The 20,575-nt window shown below is 36.5% G+C and overlaps 1 protein-coding gene across 1 annotated transcript in view; it reads left to right on the plus strand.

The window, feature by feature from the left end:
- LOC126356178 (hemocytin) overlaps window positions 1–20,575 on the plus strand; it is a 438,196-nt gene that overhangs the window by 370,706 nt on the left and 46,915 nt on the right. Inside the window, exons 66-69 of the mRNA XM_050006942.1 lie at window positions 6,779–6,895; window positions 10,699–10,800; window positions 12,885–13,193; window positions 14,874–14,977. Of these exons, the coding sequence (XP_049862899.1) occupies window positions 6,779–6,895; window positions 10,699–10,800; window positions 12,885–13,193; window positions 14,874–14,977 (632 nt within the window). The remainder of the gene's footprint in view (window positions 1–6,778; window positions 6,896–10,698; window positions 10,801–12,884; window positions 13,194–14,873; window positions 14,978–20,575) is intronic.

Genomic DNA, 20,575 nt, shown 5'->3' on the forward strand with positions numbered 1-20,575 from the left:
TAGTTAATATTGTCAACTGTAAAGAGTGTTATTATTTCAGTTGCTTGATTTACTCATGAGAGCCTACAGTGTAGCTGAATTAAAGTTTTTACATTAATTATAAATGAAGTTGACAATTACAATCAGTTGTCCCACTCCTCACTGTAAATCTTTCAATTTGTTCTGTTTCATAATATGTCTTAGTGTCAGCTTGTTTTAATCTGCAGACTGAAAGTCAGCATTATTTCATCAACTATTCATTCATGCAAATTTACAGTTCCACAGCTAAATTAGAGTGACATTCACTAACAAACAGTATTCAATTATAACTTGCTCAGTTGCTATATAATTTGGCATGGTTAATTGAAAGAGATGGCCAGATGCCCTTCCTGCTGCCAATGTTTTGAATACAGTGCTGCACTTTATTCCACGTTTCAAGCAAAATTTAGTGCAGATTCTTTGTTCCATCTATTTTAAAAGGAAAAATGCACCGATCACTCAAAAACGTGTATAAATATTCTGACCTTCCAACAATAAACCAAACATTCAAAATAACTGAAAATGCATATGCACCTCAGGAACAAATGTACCAGCAAGATAATTTTTTTTAATCAGATGTATAAAGCTCACAAAATCTAAAAAATTTCCTCTTATTTTTTGATAAAACCCCATGTATTATGAAAGCCAAGAGTGTAAATATTAAATGGTACAGGTGTCAAAAACAGAACCTTACCACAAACCTGTACTCATAGTTCTTAGTCATAGTGTGCTTTCTTTGTGTGTGACAAGTAGCAGCCAAGCAAAGAGGAAGTAAAAATGGTATCCTTCAGAAGAGTATTGATTTGATTTGATTTTTATGAGGTATATTTTGTTTCTTCATTTCCATGGCCAGCACTTGCTATACAGCATTATTAAACCTCCTTTACACTGCTACAGGAAATGAGAATTCTCTCTGGTGTAAAAGCTAGGCACACATGCATGAACACCATTCAGTCATGCATGGTTAACATTTGCAGTTGTTTGCTCATGTTTCATTGGTTGTCAGTTTCTCAATGAACCATCAAAGGAAGTTTGTGTTCTCTCTGCTTAGGCACTAGCAGTACTGAAAGCTTTCTTTTACTATGCTGTCTACTTTTTATGTTGTTGTTTGAGTTACTTGACCTATTAAGTGGTCCAAAGACAAAGTAATGTTACTGATAGGAAAATATAGATGTCATACATGCTTCTGCCATCCAATAAATTCACAGCACAAACACCAATGGAAAAGAAATGTGATTGGTAGTCCAACTGGGGGGTGTGGGCAAGATGATAAATTCATTGAGAACAGAGTGAACAAGCACAAGCTTTGTAATTCTCTTTATTAAAAAAGAAAAGCACAGTAAATTTCCTTGAAAATAAAAAAGTGTGAATATGTACCTGTTTTCCTGATTAAAAATATGAGAAAGAAGTTGTTGTCTACATTCATGGTATCTGTAATTACATGGCTGATGAATCACTGTTATGTTACAAACTTTTGATGCTAAATAAAAATAGTTTACACAGTTCATGCTATCTTCCCTCTAACAAATTATGTAGCAAATTTTATCTAGTGACAGGTCGTATTTATATTTCACATTTCATTAATCATATTTTATTGATGTATCTTTCTTATATGTACTGTACTAAGGTCCTTTGGAGTGCTTTGCATGTGTCACTGTAAACATCAGCAACTATCTGATATAAGAAATTACAAAAATGTGCAACAATCATTAATGTAAATGTTTCTGATTGCTAATAACCAGATTGTAAATGTTAGCCTTTCTTCAGTTTATGTTGGCCTTTGGTAAATAGGATTCTGCTTTTAAATGTCTTCCTCAGTTGTAATGAGGAGCCAGCAAAAATGTCAAATGGCATCCATGCAAAGTAATGGACAAATGCTAAGGAAAACTGGCACCTCAGTTCAGTGTTAGCACACTACATCTGCATTTCACATTTACGTACAAATAGAACCATCTAAATTCTTCCTTTCCTATGCCAAATACAAATCTGCTGCACAATGTTTGTGACTTCATTTGTGTTTGTTTCATTGTGAAAGGTGCTTTATACCCTCTATTTAAGTCCAGGAAGGTATGCATTTCTGTTGAAGCTGAGTTGTCTGCAGCTCACCCCATGAAAGAGAACATTTCCAGTGTGTTTTTCTTTCTGAAAACCCACCTGATTGCTACAGAAAATATCATGATACTCATATCTCCCACAATGATCTGATCATGTACTGAAACAGTTTGCAAGAGCATTGTACTAGCTTTATTAGTCATACAGTGACACTGATTACATTTATTTTCAGCTTGAGTGAATATTATCAAGCTTATTTTCAGAAGCTGGATATTATAATGTTCATATTCTGTCATAAATTCAGAGTAGATAATGTTGTCCTTCATAAGGCCAAAATGGAAGTATGAATCTTCAATTGTTTCTTGGCAGAGCAACATCATAATTATAAACTAAAAGCACAAATTGTAGATATTCTACAGTACTGTAGAACATTTCTAATTTTGTGGTTCACTTTCGTAAAGCATGTCAAAATACATTCATGTTCACAAAAAACAGAACACCTTGATCGACTAGATATAGAACATTTGTATTCGCAGGATATGTGCATTAGTATGTTCTGTAGAAATTATTAGCATTTTAGTGACCTCGATTCAGCATGTGTACTGTTGCAGAGTAGCTGCAGGGTCTGTCATGGGCTCTGAGAACTTGTTCCATACAAGGTGACATTGACACGTATAAGGAGCAAATGTCACCCTGCGGTACAGCCATCTGTGCTGCATTCACATGGTTCCAAAGTTCATTTATGGTGGTTGGCACTGGGTCACAGCATTGCACCTTTTGTTTCACCATATTGCACACATTTCCGACTGGCGAGAGCTCTGATGATCAGGAGGGCCAGGGTAAAAGGCTGACATCCTCTGATGCCAAGAAGGCACATGTTCATGTAGCCACATGTGATTGTCCATTGTCTTGCTTAAAAATTGTGCCTGGGTGCTGTGCAGAAAGGGTATGTCTACAGCTTGTAGGATATCATTCACATAGGTCACACTGATCACAGTGCACTGGGCATGAACCACCTGTGATTTTTTGGTTGAACCCAGTAGCACCCCATATGATAAGATCTTGAGTTTGTTCTGTCTGTATTGTGTGAATGCAGTCACTGTGATGCTGCTCCCCCTGTCTGTGGTGAACCAAAATGCAACCTGAATTTGTTCGAAAACAGTATCTGGTTCCATTCATGTCCACAGTGATGTTCCATGCACCATTGCTGTCTAGCATGCTTCCATTCAGTCAAAGATTGGCAGAAAAGTGGATGACACGTGTAACCCATGCCATAATAAATGGCGACGTACTGTCACCTCTGATAGTGTACATTATGTTACACTGTTCCACCATTGCGCCAGAGCTGAGCAGGATGCTGGAAATTATCAGGTTTTTTACTAAGTTCTGCTCCAGACATAGACAGAACACAAACACGTTCACCCGACATGCTTAACTTACACACACATAGGCACTGTCTTCACCAGGCACTAAGGTCCAACTGCAATCTTTGCCCATCTCACAGTCAGAAGCATTTACAGTCAGGTGTGAGTGTGTTTGAGATGCACATTTGTGAAGGTGTGTATGTTTTATTTTGTGTACACCAGGGTAAGGACTTAGCGAATAACATCTAGCAGTCTCTTTTCAATGTACCTGCCTGCCACTCAGTGTGGTGAGTAGTAAATTTACCCTTTCGTGTTCTAGTAAACATACCCTTTTCATGTTGCTGTTATTCTACCCAAAATTTTTCATTGCTAGAAATTGACATCCATTAGGCTATGAATAAAATATTGGGAAATCCAGGATGGAATGTTACAATATTATGAGAAGGATAGGCAGCTCAGCATCTCTGTTATATGGTGAGTAGCAACTTTCCTTCTCATAATATTGTTAATAAAATATTGGGAGTAGTTAAAGCAAACATGTTAGAAATCTCTTAAAACTACACCTTTGTATCACTTCCCTTACAAGTGCAGATCTTTGACACCCTAATTATTTAGTCATGATCTCATTCACAACACTCCTAAAAATGCACAAAAAGTTGTCTAGAGCAACATCAATACCTTTCAGTTCTTCTCTAAATACCAATTTATGTTTATTATTTATTTATTCATATGGTTGACATGCAGTGTATAAAACTACAGGTGTAAAATACTAGTGTATGTATATAACAAGAATACAGAAAGACAGAATTACATAGAAAACTAACTAAATGTCAATGTCTAAATTCCTAATCTATATATGAGTTGTGTTGTTAGCTTTCATGAGGTCGCTCCAGCTCCCCTGATGGGAACACAAGGGGTATTCATCTGTAATGTGCTTCATTGTCTGCTTTGGAGCCACACAGTCACAAAGAACCATCCCCTGTGTTCAGTTTGACCCATAGCTTCCTGTCGAGTTCTGTGCCAGCAGTATCACAGCTATACTTTTGGAACCACTCATGCTCTTCAGGATTTTCAGTAAGTTGACAGTTATGATCCCATAGGTCTCTCACCTCGATATTACTACCAGCTAGCTGTTCTGCTTGCTGTAATGGTGGGTTTCTTGAATAGAGTCTGTTTCATCATAGACTTGGTATGTCTTCCTGTATGGGTAATTCCAGGTTCTCTTGTAGCTTTCAGTATTCCCTAAGCAAGGCCTTGCTTCTACAGATTGTGGGTGGATACACAATGCTCAGCAGAGGAAGTCAATAAGTGGATGTTGGTTGGATTGTCCCAGTTATTAACCACATACTGTGGTTCAACTGGACATGAATCAGGTTGGTATGACAGCTGTTTAGCCACAGCGGGGCACAATATTTGGCTGCTGGGAATACTGGCATGATGGATGATCTGCACAGTGTATCTGCTGAAGCTCCCCATGTCATTCCACACAATTTTCAAATAATATTGTTACAATTTTTTATCTTGGCAGTGGTATTTTCAAAAGGTTTTTATATGAAAGGGTGCAGTCAAGGGTGACTTTGGGCACTTGTTATGGCAAAGAGTATTTCTGAGCTCCATGTTAGCTTGTTTGTTGTTCAGATGGAATGTACATACTTCAGTTTTACTTGTACTGGGTTTAGGTCACCACTTTCTGAAAGAGGAGCTCATAATGGCTAGATTTTATGTGAGAACTGTCTCTGCTTGTACAAGATGTTTGGTTCTACAAGCAGGAGCGATATTGTCTGCGTAGCAGAAATTTGTTGACCTGTTATTGGGGAGATTTGAAACATATGGCTTGAATAATAGGGGGAGCCCTGTGGTAGACCATTACTTAATTTCCTCTCCTTGCTCACATTTTCTCCCAAGTAAATGTGGAAATATCGATTATTTATTTATGATGGTGTTGATGAGAGTTGCAGTTTTTTGGCATTGGATTCTTTTTAGTAGTTTGTACATCATCCCATCTCTCGAGAATGCATCATATACCATGGTCTACGAATGTGACAGATATCTTCATTTTTTCTTAGGTACCAGCCTCCTTGAAAGTTGTTAGAGCCAATACCTGGCCACATCAACTTCTCTGAGCTGCTTGCTGAGCTGGGATATGTTCCAGAATGAAAGCACTAATTCTATTATAAATGAGCCTCTCCAAGGTTTTATAAGTGCAACTCAAAAGGGAAATTGGTCTGAAACTTTGAGGGTCATCAGCTGTTTTACCTGGTTTGAAAATTGGCACTATTTTTGTTCTCTTAACTCGTTGGGCAGTGATCCAATGTCTAGGATGTTGGAGAAGAAGCAGAACAGTCATTTTTTTCCCACCATTACGTATGTTTATCTGAAATTCTGGGTATACGTTATCCATACCAGGTGCTTTACCATGTTTAGTTTTTTTTCTTTTTATTTTCTTTTTTTTTTTTTTTTTAAGAAAAAAGAAAAAGGCCTCACCTAATTCAGTCCATGTAAATGGTGAAGAGAAATTGGATTCGTTTGGACATTGACCATTTCGATAGGCAAGTTTTTGTTTTATTTTGAAAATATGTTGTTTGCCACAGGATGATCTAGATGTTTTAACTATATGGTTAGCGATTTGGTTACTGAAATGCTTCTGCTTTAATGACTTCCTTTCATAATCTCTTCATCCATATTATTAATTAATTACCTTTCATTTAATCATGTTCTCCCTGCAGTACTCATTACCCACATTATTCTTACCTTTCGTATTTATTGCTGCTTCATGTGATTCTGCTGCTCTACCAAAAAGAAAAAAGTTCAGTGAAAAATCTACACTGTCAGCACCACAGTCCCCAACAAATGAGTCTGTATACAGAATAGTTTGGCCCCAGTAGGGATGTGGTGTGCTTACAAGCGATAAATTTACTCATCAAACCTGCATACGATTTCTATCTTATACGATTTTTCTCAGCCAATTTTGTACTTTCCATACTCTTTGGGCATTAGAAATATCAACATTTAATCATTTTCTGTTTGACCTCTTTACATAATAGAATATAGCATTGAATGTGTTAACTATCTTTTTTTGAAATATGATTCTGATCATGTTTCCATTTACTTCTCTGTTTGTTTAAATTACCTGTTTCATGTTGCTTACTTTTTAAAAAACTTTCTGGAAGTGAAAAATTTATCATCAGTGCATCTCCATACTAATTAATCTGTGTTTAGCATATTATCACTGGTGACTTAATGAAATGTGATTAATATTTAATCATGTTTGTGTTAGTCTCTTAGTTTCATGAATTTATGGCAGAAAATTATACATTATTATTATATTTTGTTCCTTGACAAAGGCTTCACCAAGGAATGCAAACAGAGGGAATGCATTGGTGAGAAGAAAATATGCCCAGTAGGGACGAAGTCCATCCAGGTGCCTGGTGGAGATGAGTGCTGCCAATTATATGATTGTGGTGAGTTATTGTTGTTACTATTACTATTAGTGGCAGGAGCAGAAGTAGTAGAGGGTGTCCAGGAAGTAGGTATGAATATTAAAGTGCTACAGAACATGCAAAATTTATTGATTTTTTTTACAAAGACACTAAATAACTTCTCCCATTTATTTATTAAAAATTATACCTTCCATATGATCACCCATGGCTGTGCAGCAACGAGCAATGCATTCATTGAAATTCTCAATGACACATTCACAAACATCTGGTGGGATGCCATTAATAACCCTTCAATTGGTGTATTGTTTGTGGTTTGTTCATGTACACTTTGATTTCACAAATCCCCACAAAAAAAAAAATTACAAACTGTAGGATCACATGACCTGGCAGGCCATTTCTGGTAGTCACACAGAGAGAGAATTTTTTGAGGAAACTTTTCATTCTGCAGAGCAATTGTTTTCACGAGATGTGTAACATGTTGCACCATCTTGTTGAAACCAAAAATGGTCATTTCATCAATAAAAAGGAAAAACCAATCAGAAAGCATGTTCTGATAATGGTAGCCATTGACAGTGATGATAGCTCAAAAGTACAGGCTGGTCAGGCCTTCTGCCAGAACCCACACCACATAGTTGTGCCTTGTGGATGCATCTCATATTCCACAGTTACTCATGGATTTTTGTTGCCCCAGATTCTGCAGTTCTACTTATTGATGCTCCCACTGATGTGGAAGAGCACCTCATCTGAGAAAATTATTCTTTTTGTGAAGTTCTTGTTCTCCGCTCTTTGAGCCAAGACCCATTGAGCAAAATGATGTCTCTTTCCATCGTTTGCGGGCTTCACTTCTTGTGTAAACTGAATCTTGTACACTTGCATTTTCAGATCTTTTGAAAGGATTTCATGTGGTGAACTTGGTGACAAATTGAGTTGTTGAGCTTGTCAGTGAACTGATTTTGTGGGGCTTACAGTCACATTGCTATGCATGACAGCAATGTTTTCTTGTGTTCAAACAAAATGCAGTCGTCCTGTTTTCTTAACATTTGAAACGGAACCTGTGGTCTCAGACTTCGGAATCAACTTCTGAACTGATCATTCAGTTGAAGCAGCATTACATCCGAGTGTCACACGCAATTCACAAATGGTTGCCATGGGTCTTTCACTGTTTTTGTAATAACTTTTTATCACTTGGATACATTGCTGCATGACGAAAATAAACATTAAACAAATATGCTCACCACACAAAGCTACTAGGCTACTAATGGGAAGGATCACAGATGACAAACATGAAAAAACTATGGCTGCCAGCTGTCATATGACAAAATGGCACAAAATTCAAATTCATCATTACTTCCTGGATGGCCTGTACAAGTACTACCAGTATTAACTTTATTAGTTCATAGTCAGTACTACTTACTCACACTGTCATATTAAAGTTGTTATTTCTGAGGTAACTATGGTGTAAAAAAGGTACTGTATTTGTGAAACATTAGTCCGATATAAGAGAATGGTTATTGGCCTTAATCAGATCAGATTACATAAATAAATATATTATGGGACATGGCTCTTTTTTGCAACAAAAGTTTCAAGACATGTACACTGTTCAGGGCATCAAAGCAGATATTACAGTGTGAAAGCCTCAATTCTCTGACATTAGTTGCATTGAAATTCAAGATAAATATACAAAAGAAAAGATGCAAGTGAAACAGGAACAGAAACAACTAGTAGTCGAAAGTGGTACACTCTGGCATGCACAGTACAGTGGTTTGTGGAGTAAGTGTGTAGATGCAGCTGTACTGTTGCCTGTACTTACCATACACTTTATTTAACATGGGTACTACATATTGTAACTTGTGCCATGGACTACTGATGAAGTCCCATGGTACTCTGCATATACTTAACAGTGTTGACAGCTGAAGGCTCAACAGCACATTACTGCTGGACTTACTGCATGACAGTGTGTGTTCCCATGCTAAAGAAAATGTATTTCTACTCAAAATTTATGGATATGATAAGACAGGAAGAGAAGTGTCACATGTGTATGATGTACTTACCATCTTCATTAAATTAACATAGAATGCCACTGGCATCTGTCTACGGCCCCAGTAGCAATATTCTGAACAACAAGTGTCAGCACTGAATGCTCATCTACAGTTAAAAATATGAATAACATTTTTTCAGAAACAGAAATGAATCTCACTGCAAAATACCAACTTTGACCGATCAAAGGTAGCAGAATATTAAACTCTCCTTCCTCTGCAATTGATGATGTATTTAATTCTGTAAGAGGTACAGAAGATCATCTCATCCAGTAATGACGAACGTGTGTTCACACTGATCTTACACATTATTTGTTTACACTCATTCCATTTATTCTGCATATGTCAGTTTCCTGACAGCTTTTAATTGCAGCATGTGAATTAGATGATATTTTCTTCTTATTCTCTCTCTCTCTCTCTCTCTCTCTCTCTCTCTCTCTCTCTCTCTCTCTTTTTCTCTCTCCACAGTGTCTGAGCCTGAGTTTACATCATATTTATTCCTGATGTCTCTTCTGTTTCAGAAACATTTGATATTTGAATATTTTCTTGAAATTATAACTTTTTGAGGTTTAATTTAAGCTTTTGTGCTTATGTATTGAAAAAAAAAGTGCTCACAGCAGTCAACGCAGGTGCGCACGCTCGATCACACTCACTTTTATATGTTACTGGTAAATTCCTAACTTATTTTATTCTTTCTCTGTTACTGCTGCCTCTTCTATTTCAGAAACATTTCATGAATGAACCACTTCTTGAGATTTAATTCAAGATTTTATACTTATTAATTGAAATAAATGTGTAAATATATGTCATCATCCTCATCTTGGACAGTTTCCAGCCTCTGGCTGGGTCTGTATGGAACATAGGACTCTCCATCCTCTTCTGACTTGCCACCATCTCTCCGTCTTCACCTTGGTTTAGTCTTCTCCTTTCTTCTGGATGCATTCCTCTACTCCTTTCAGCCATCTGTCTCGCCATTTCCTCTTGGTCTCTTTCCTTCCAGTATCCTCCTGGGTATCCTCTTCTCCTCCATTCTCTTAACGTGTCCGTACCATCTCAGCCTTGATTTCTCTATCTCCTCCTGTAATGGTTCCACCTTCATTAACTCTCTGATCCTCTCATTTTTTAACCTGTCTATCTTTGTCACTCCAATGCTGTTTCTCAACAATTTCATCTCACTAGCTTGTACTTTGCTTTTCTCTCTTCCTTTCATAACTCCAAGTTTCTGATGCATATGTCATGATTGGGACATAGTGTGACCGGTATATAATCTTTTTACTGATTTGGGGTACATCCTTGCTCCATATCAGGCTTCTGACACTCTTCCAAAATGCTTCTGCTTTTCTCCCCTGCTCGTTTATTTCTCTGCCATTTTTTCCATCTTCCTGTATCAGGTTGTGTAAGTACTTGAAACTCTCCACTCTCCTCAATCATTCCTCACCAATTGTTATTCCTTTCTTTCTTATTGTGATAATCATCTCACTCTTACTTATACTAAATTTCATCCCATATTCTTGTACTGTTCATTCCCATACATCCAACTACTCCTGTACTTCCTCCTCCTTATTCCGCCAAATCATCAGATCATCTGCAAACACCATAACTTACATCTTGCTTTCACCAATTACTTGTGCTACTGTACTCATTATATCATCCATCGCTACAATGGAGAGTAATGGTGAAAGTGCACTTCCCTGCCTCAAGCCATTTTTCTGTTCAATCCAAGCTGATCTCTCACCTATAAATAAATATATGTATTAGTTTTAATTATGTAACTCTTTTCTTTTACAGAAAAGATACCTTGCATAAATGAAACTAAAAAACCAGTTTGTGCTGAAGATCAGGAATTAAGCTTTATAACAGATGAAAATGGATGCAAGACTTATTCTTGTGGTAAGTATAAGTGTATGAAAAAACTTTTGAGTATTCTAGCTACACCACCTTGAAGTCTACAAACAAAATTTATTCAGCTACAACACCATAAACACAAAAAGCCTTTGCATTCACATGTAGAGTTTTATTTACTTTGGAAATCATGAACCATTTGTAGAGGACTGTTTCACACATTTTGCAGAATTCTCTTAGCAGACAGCACACACTGTAGTAATCACTGTCCAGTTAATCTGAATCTTCAATATTTTACATACTATGTATGTGTGAATGTGAAGTTTGAAAAAAACTGAGTATTTGAAATTGTCCATGTGATGTGTAACATCTGTTACAACCTGTATTGTCAGTGGAGTCTTATCAATTACCCTTACCTGTTGGAGCTTTGGTTTTTAATTTTAGTGCTTAGACAAGACAGATCCAAGGGAATGACAGAGTTGCATTAGTAGTGTAGATGAGACAAACATGGTGGTAACAAAGGGTAAAAGGGAGGAGGGAGAGAGTAGGAAAATCAAATACTGTAGGAGAAATGAAAGCAAGGAAAAGAACAAAAAAGTACAAACTTCAGGCAAAATAAAAGAAGATGTAAATAAATGGAAAGATGATGGCATAAAACTGGTATAGGAGGGGAAGACATGAGAGCAGATTGTCACCAACACAAATGAACAATATAAATTGAAGCTGTGTGACCGACAGGAAACAAACGCATGCTGTAGAAAAAATAAAGTTCTGACAAACTAGAGGACGACGTAGTGCAAATTACTCACGTGGGGAAAGCAGACTGGTCGTGGTGTTCCAGAACGTAGTAGATTCTAGATACGTCATTTGTTGATCCTCATAGTTCCACCATGAAAGGCTGAACTGCAGTTGCATTTTACTTGATATATATGAGTGGTTTCTATGACAGCTCTTCCTTTCATGGAGTGGTTCTTTTGGGAGAAATGACTAGTAAGTGAATGAACAGAAAGATATAGTAGTGAAAGCAATTAAAATGGTGTAAATAAAATAGCAAGAAGATTTTTTGAGAAGGTATCAGGTTGTTACTACAACGCTGAGAAGACTTGTAAGGTAACTATAAGTTACTTTGGAATGTGTCAGAAAATATGAATAGGCAGGTCTCATTGTGAGACACGATTTTAAAAAAAGTCGGTTCCTTAGTGGAGGAGTTAGCTTGTCCATTTTAGAGGAGGGTACCATTGTGAGACAGATACATTCTTTTGTCATATTTTAGAAGAATCAGCCAGTTAAGACTTATGATGTTGGAAATGTGCCTTTATATTGGCTTGGTGGAGACACTGCATTGGTGAGACCAGCCATGTATTTGTATAGTGAACCAGTGTTCCATCTGATAAATTTCAAGGCTGTTGTCCCTGGAACATTTAACTTTCAAGTGACACCAACTGTCAAAGTGCAAATACTGCTCTTAACTAGTAGATTTAATATTTCCTAGCATATGGTGCTGACAAGATCTAGAGATAGGCACTACAAGATTCAGAAAAAAAGGAGGCAAATCTTATCTGTGAAAACAAGAAGTGTGAGAGGGAGTTATATGGCTTATAAACAGTTCACATATATACCCTGATCTGCTTTTTGTCTCTAATCCATAAATTTACAAAAGGATCATAATTTACAAACAATGGAAATACGTCAGAGAAGTATGAATTAATATAGTATTGCACAAAGTACCCAACAATAAACAGCATCTATTACACAGAAACTAGCAGCATTTATGTATCAGAAATTTGTAAATCTAGTAAGCATTAAGGCAACGAAGAAATATCACAAAAGTGCTCATATGAACGTCAGATTAAAGTAAACTGACAGTGATGTATGAGGTCTATTTTGAAAATTTCATTATAAAATAAAAGCAAGGGAGACTAAAATGCAACTGCAAATCAAGTTGTTCTTCTATGCAAAATCTGTTTACTGTAGCAGAAATACATTGATCAATTATATTTAATACTGGTTGCTGTTTTCCCATACAAATCATGTCTCCCATGTGATGTTGACATTGTTTACTATGCTCATTGTTATGTTTTCAGCTCTTCTAAGAGTTAAATTAAGTTTAACATGCAGAGTCTGTTTTTCAGTGTGCCGTCCATGTGAACCACAAAATCCTGAGGAAGAGGAGACAGATGAGCTTAAAGAAGTTTTTGATGTAGACTTAGAGGTAGTACCAGGTCCATACGTTCCAGCTGCACAACCCACGCGTCGAACACGCCCAAAGGTTCCACTGGCACCTGGCTTTGAGATTATTTGGAATAATACTGGCTGTTGTCCAAAGAAAGAAATAGTGTGCAACATAAGTTTGTGTCCTGCCCCTCAAAGTTGCCCACTTCACCATGAATTTCTGGAATTGTCACCTGTGATGGGTGAATGCTGTCCACGTCATGCATGTGGTAAGTAAATGTTATGTTTCAGATAGTCCCATGCAGATTGAAACTATGCTATACCAGAACTTGCAATTCGATCCCTGTGCTCAATGAACAGTAATGTTAGTTCCAGAATGGAAATTATAAACATGACATTTCTTACCCTTTGTTAACAAAAATGTTGCAGTTACACTGATTTAGGAGGAAGAGGTTTCCGTTAATATAGTGTGATACAATTTTAAAGATATAAATGCAAGTAAAATTAATTCTGGTGAACATACATTCATACTTTATATCTACAGCTTCATCAAATGTGGTGAACGAACCTGTAGAAATATCAAGTACTGTTGGTGGAATAACGTTAAAAAAAGACAGTTGTAGTGAAAAATGCACTATAAAAAAATTTCATGTAAAGCTTTGCACAAATTTTCTTGCTTTCATTGCTAATGAGAAAACTGTATTTTGCAAGTTATCACCATTGTTATTTAGCAATGCCTGCCTTACCTTTTTACTCATGTCATTTGGCACTTTTTAACCAAAATTTCAGCTTATCAGATTTGTTTCATGAAGTCCTTTGACATTTTGCTTCCCCATACTCACTTCTACCCTTCCAAACCAATGTCTTACTATGACTACTTCCATTATTCAAGCTGATGACAGCGTGTCTGTAAGTCATCATGCATGTTTGTTCATAAACACACACACACACACACACACTGTGTTTCTCTCTCTCTCTCTCTCTCTCTCTCTCTCTTCTTTTTTTTTAACTTGGCATTAACATTCCTTTTTGCCCTTCTACTTTTCATAAAGTGAAAACATTTAAATGGAAACTCCTTTGCAAAACATATCATGATAAATAATCAGAAGTCTTTGAGAAAAATCTGCTTGCTAGAACAGGCTGTTAATTTAAAAAACTCAGAGGTTTTAGACTTGACAGTTTTTCAATTATTCTAATATTATTCACTTATACACATTACATGTAAGTACTGTTTTTGATATGATACACTACATGGATTTTTCCCTTGTGTTTTCATCTGATGAGGGCCAACTGTCAAAATGTATAATCTACGGAGATAAATAAAGTGCAGGCCTGACAGCTAATTTTGTATAAATGCTTTATCTGTCTGTATTTCACTATCAATTCTTCACTCAGTGGCTTCAGATTTTTTGCCAGCCAAATCTGTTGATATATTCTCAGAATTCAAAAAAGGAGACAGTACCAACAATAAACTGTCTCTCATTGATAAACAATACACCAAAATTTCAGCATATTATGAAAAAAAAAAGAATTAATGTGTCCTCCTCTCACCTGCCCTCTTTCACCACTGCCACAATTCTTATCTATCTGAATCTTTGTGTATGCTAAGAAAAAATACATCCATTTGTCAGCTGAACTGTTATTTTCCAGCTTCCTTATGTGCATGTCCTTTGTTCAAGGCTTCGCTATGTGCCAATTGTTATCTTCACTCATTCTATTACTTGCATTCCACCCAGACTCATTCTGTTACTTGCATTCCACCCAGGACTTAACATCTTAAATGGGGTACAAGCTTCAACAACTTGATTGATTGATTAAGTGAAAATTTAGAAAATAACACATATACTACAGTTAACCATGTTAAATTAGTTCTGAATAGTTAAACAGTGTTTCTTGGTATCCATGTGTTTAAAACACTGCGGAGTACTATCTGGTTATTCTATTTTCAGAGCCTCGTAAAGATGGTTGTATATACACATTGTCTCTAACTAATGATGTCAATGGTGGAGAAAGGACAAGAAATGAGCAAGAAAAGGAGACACTCTTCAAAAAGGTAAGTATTCAGTTGATCAAAATGAAAAATAACTTCATAGTGCACCCAAATGGCATCATACGGCATAAGATGATGTGGTGGTCATTCAGTGTTGTGCAGTCCTCTGGGCCTGATCATGAAGTATGGTTTAGATGAAAAATTTAATCCTTATGACACTATGAATCAGTTTTATTTACCATGAGTTAAAGACAGTTACTGTGGAGTTGAAAGAAAATGTAGCTAGCATCTGGTATTGGGAAAGCACCTCATACAGCAAAGTAGAACTTTATTTAATACAGATGATTAGCTCCAATCAAAACTTAAAGTTGTGCTACACACAGTATTGCTAAATATTCCACATGTCATGAGAAATGTAAAACCATTTACTATGCACAAAAAAATTGAACTTCCAAGAAGAAAGGAAAGATAATTTTGAGTGTTGTTAAGAGAAAAATGAAGAACTTTGTAAGGATAATGTCAGCAGCAGTGTATCTGTTGTTAAATTCAAGTCATTTGCCACTAAATTCATTGAATTCTGCCTTAACAGTTACCAGTATCTGAAGATACAGAGACAAAAAGTCAATCCTAAGCCTTACTAGGACTGGCATAGCAAAAATATGGAAATGGTAGATTGCTGAGTGAGATTTTCACTCTGCAGTGGAGTGTGTGTTGATATGAAACTTCCTGGATGATTAAAACTCTGTGCTGGACCAAGCCTCGAACTTGATCAGGCACACAGTTTTAATCTGCCAGGAAGTTTCAGAATAGATTGCTTCTCACCACACAGAATAGTTGTTGAGTCGCGGGCAGGCACAGCAAATAGAATGGTAGAAATTCTGTTACTGTCTTCCTGCAACTCAGTACCTTCTCTATGTGGTGAGGAGCAACCTATGGATTCCATATTCTTATTATTCCACCCTGGACTTAATATGTTTAGACAGGGACTGCATATGCCACCAGTTTTGCCACATCCACAATAAATGAGATCACAAAAGTGATTAAACAATGAAAAATGGCAACTGGCTATGACAGTATTTAAACAGAAAAAGTGCCCTCCTTTAATTACCTTTTTAACCAGACAATGAGTCCAGGTGTATTTCCTGAAACACTGAAGTATATGGTAGTACCACACATGTATAATGGTGAAGGTAAACAAATGTGATCTAATTGTAGAACCAAACCTTTGCTCTCAAATTTTTTTGAGAAGGTAGCTTGTAAAAAAGTATTTAATTACCTTTCTGACAAAATCCTGTTAACAACAGCTCAGTGCAGTGTCCATGTGCCCGTGAAGCTTTTTTTGCTAAGAAAGCAGTATATGACATCACAAATCCAGTTGTGGTAAAGCTGAAAAAAATTGCCCTTTTAGCATTTTCTGTGACCTTGCCAAGGCCTAGATTGTGCAGGTCATAAAATTGTACAGAAAAAATTCAAATGATAAGGCATTAAAACATTTCCCTCACATAGAAGTAGTCATACCTTAACAGCAGGAAACATAGGATGACATTAACATCCCATGACAATCAGTGTTCGGCCCACTCATGTTCTTGGCATATAAAAATGATTAGCCCAGAACATTGTAGCATTCTACAAGACTGTGATATTTTCTGATGACACAAGTGTAGTAATTAAATGTCCCAACACAGCCATACCAGCTTACAACCAATTCCCAGAAAACTGCTCAATTCTCAATCATAGAAAGACTCATATCACAGATTTCAAAACAAATATAAATGATATTTTTTAAGAAATATTCTCACATATTCAGCCTGGCTGAATACCCAAGAATATTTTGAAATAATCATGTCTAAAATCATACATTAAATCAAATTAAGTACATCTACTAGAAGTACAGATCAGTGGGAAAATGGCAGTCTCCACGTATGAAGTTACAAGGCATTCAGATGGATAATAAACTGAAATGCAACTGTATGTGGGGAAATTAACAAAAAGGCTCAGGCCTGCCTGCTTACCACTCAAAAATTTCCATCGTTGTATAGCCCTGCAGCACTGTGAGCATAATTTGCTTCCGTCCATTCATTACTGTCCTATAGTATAATCTTCTGAGGCACAGCAGCTAAGCTAAAAAAGTATTTATTTTACAGAAGAATGCAGTAAGAATAACCAAACTTTTTGCAGAAGCCTCCAGAAAAACCTAGGGGTTCTTAAACTTAGTTGTGATTATGTATACTCTTTTAATGGGGAAGTTCAGATAGATGTAAATACTTTAGAAGTAAAGGAGATTACTCACTGAAAAGTGGAAGTGTTGAGTCGTTGACAGGCACACACAAAAAGGATGAAAAACTTGCTATCTTTCAGAGTAAATCCTTTCTGGAGCTGAGGATACACACACACACACACACACACACACACACACACACACACACACACACACACAGGCCTGTGCACCCAGCCAGCACTATGAAGGGGCACAGGTGTGTGTGTTAGTGGTGGGTGGTTTTTTTTTTTTTTTTTTTTTTTTTTTTGCACATTTGTGTGTGTGTGTGTGTGTGTGTGTGTGTGTGTGTGTGTGTGTGTGTGTGTGTGTTTGATTGTTTGTTTGTACTCTTCTGTGAGAGAGGATTTACTGCAAAACATAGCATGTTTTCTGTCTTTTTGTCTGTTCCTGTTGATGACTCAATGCTTCTGCTTTCTATTGAGCGGTCTCCTTTACTCCTAAATGACGATATGTTCCTATCTGGGGTTCAGATTGCAGATTTATATTCTGGTGCAAATGTCTTTAACCAGTTATTAGTAGACATCAGACAAGAAATTGAAAATTCTCAGATATTTGAAAACAAGTAGAAGAATAGCTTATTAGCCACTTGTATAGTTTATAAAAATATTTGGAGTCAGAAATGTAAATTGTCATTAACTCTGATATGTGTATTAAGGAGATCTTGACATTACCAGCATATAGACTACTGACAATACTCTATGTAAAGTTACATAAATACTTAGATTGAAGTATTACATTAATGGCCATCAAAACTGCAAATACTAATAAGAGTTGTTTGTCACATTGACATGAGGTGAACTACATAGTTGGATAAGCAAATATCTAACATTTCAGTGCACTTACACACAGTAAATAGGAATAACACCATCTACATTCTGTACTCAGTTGATTTCTCATTCAGAAATTAAATTTGAATGTTGTCTGTTTGTAACAAGATTGTTTTATGTCTCGCATAAGAAGGACAAATTGTACCAGCACATGTCGAAATTTAATGGCAGCAGCAGTATCCTGGCCAATCAACCTGAGGTTTATCACGCCATGATATTACTGTTACATTTCTTGGGATCCCCACGACTGCCATATGATTACAGAATCACTTGATTCGAGATGGCCATCCTCAGTTTGTTGCATGACTACAGCAGCCCAGCATGACTTGTGCTTGAGAAACAGTATATTGTTCACTCAGATTTGCAGAATCATTCAGCCATGTTGCATTGCTTGATACAGGAAATGGGCTTATGTGCAGGAAGACAAGTATCCACATGGACAGTGTGATGGTCTCTGGAGCATCACAGTCTAATGGCGCTGTGACCTTTGTTACGGCTTTGCTTAACACCTTATATGTTGCTGTGCCCAACAACCTTGTCATCTCTATACATTTATTTAATCAAATATTCTTCTATCTAGACTGTATGCAAAAAATAAGTAAAATTTTGAAATTTACTATCCTTTTTTGTGTTGCATTTGTAATAGGGAGCAGTGTAAATAAAGGCAGCATCTAAATAGTGTAAATAGGGTGGACTAGTGGCTTCCTTCAAAGCATAGTAAAACCCTGATTTTACATTCTCGTATTTTATGTTTTCCTCCTCCTTTAATTCATTTTTGTAAGTCCCTTCAGAAGTCCTTGTTCTCTCAATACAATGTTTTCCCATCATTAACAATGTTGTGTTACAACATTTTCCACATTTTAAGTTTACTTTGGTATCATCACAACCTTTAACATAGATTTTCATGCATATCTCTGCAAAAAGTGCACCATATCCCTGCTCAAAGTTAGCATTGGAACAAAGCAAAAAATGCAGGCTATACTCAAAGTTACTGATAGTGTAACCAAGATCTTCACTGTCAGCAAGTTGGCTCACTGTCGCCTGTAATATAGGTTCAGACAATGGAAAATCCAGCATGAAACAATGGCAATATTATGAAAAGGGTAGACTGCAACTCATCATAAAGCGGACATGGTGGGTCATAGACAGGCACAACAAAAAGACTGTTAGACAAATAAGCTTTCAGCTACAGGGCCTTCTTCTGAATTAGAGAACACACACACACACACACACACACACACACACACACACACACACACACACACACACAAGTGTGCGTGCACATACGCCGATGCAACTTACATGCACAACCACTGTCTCTGGCTGCTGGGACAGAACCACTGGTGAACAAACGAGGACTCACATCAATTTTCACTCAAAGTAAGCCAAACAATGGAAAATCCAGGATGCAATGTTACATTCATTCAAAGTAATTCACCTGTAAACAGACTCAGTAAAAGACATCTTCCTAAATTGATACTCGTTAGGGAAATGTCAAAATGGTGTCACAGGATATCTAAGAATCGTGCTGAATGAAGCAAATAAGATCTGTGAAAGTATCAGGGAAAGATATCAGATAATATTCTGACACAAGTGATGTGGGAACTTGTTTTCTAAAGTGCTGTGAATTTTTTTTTATATTAAGGCAAACATGACAAATTAGCTTTCCTAAAAAAATGCATTTTCAAACAGTTTTATTTTCCGTACCAATATCTTGTAATCCCCCATTTTCAAACAGTTTTATTTGTAATACTAACATCTTCTAATTCTATCTTCATTTAGGAAAGATAAAAAATTTTTGGTTGTAGTTGTGAAAATAACACACATTCATTTCAATATTTTAAAAAAATTGTCATTGATGTAAAGCCATGTTTCTTTGCAGTATTTGATAGAAAAAGAAACCAAACAATAAACTGACTTAAGCTCTATGCAGTAGAACCTGGTACACAGAATGCAGAAAAGCTATGGAAAAGCACATTATCAGCCAGGTGAACAACATCCAAGCTCTATGCAGTTGAAGCTGCTACACAAATTGCAGAAAAGCTATGAAAAAGCACAGTATCAGCCAGGTGAACAACATCCTAGCTGCCCAACCCTCATAGTGTTGGATAACTTTACTCGTTCCACATCCCTCCCTTCATGAGGGGATTTATGGAACAAAATGTGTAAATGAATGGAGGAAATTAAAGTTCCACTCTCTTTGTGTCAGTTTTCTCACTCTTGCTTGCATGAAGTATGAATTAGGTAACACCAAAAGTAATTTCACATTTTGGTTTAATTTTTGACATTAAGGACATAATATTTTCCTTGTTTATGGCTCTGTTTGTGTATTTACACATGGACCTATTCTGGCAACAGTGCTTCAAATATGCGCCTGAACATTCTTTGTTGCAGAAATATTTGGGTTTCTTCTTTTTGCTGCACACAAAAAACACCAATACTTTTTTCAGCTCCTTTACATCTAAAGCAAAGATGTGTGGAATGTTTAGTATTCTGACATAAGAGTACAGTAATATTCATGTGAATGTGCCCTCTAATTTACTTGACAAAAAATAT

Source organism: Schistocerca gregaria, chromosome 3 (genome assembly GCF_023897955.1).
Source record: "Schistocerca gregaria isolate iqSchGreg1 chromosome 3, iqSchGreg1.2, whole genome shotgun sequence".
Lineage (NCBI taxonomy): Eukaryota > Metazoa > Arthropoda > Insecta > Orthoptera > Acrididae > Schistocerca > Schistocerca gregaria.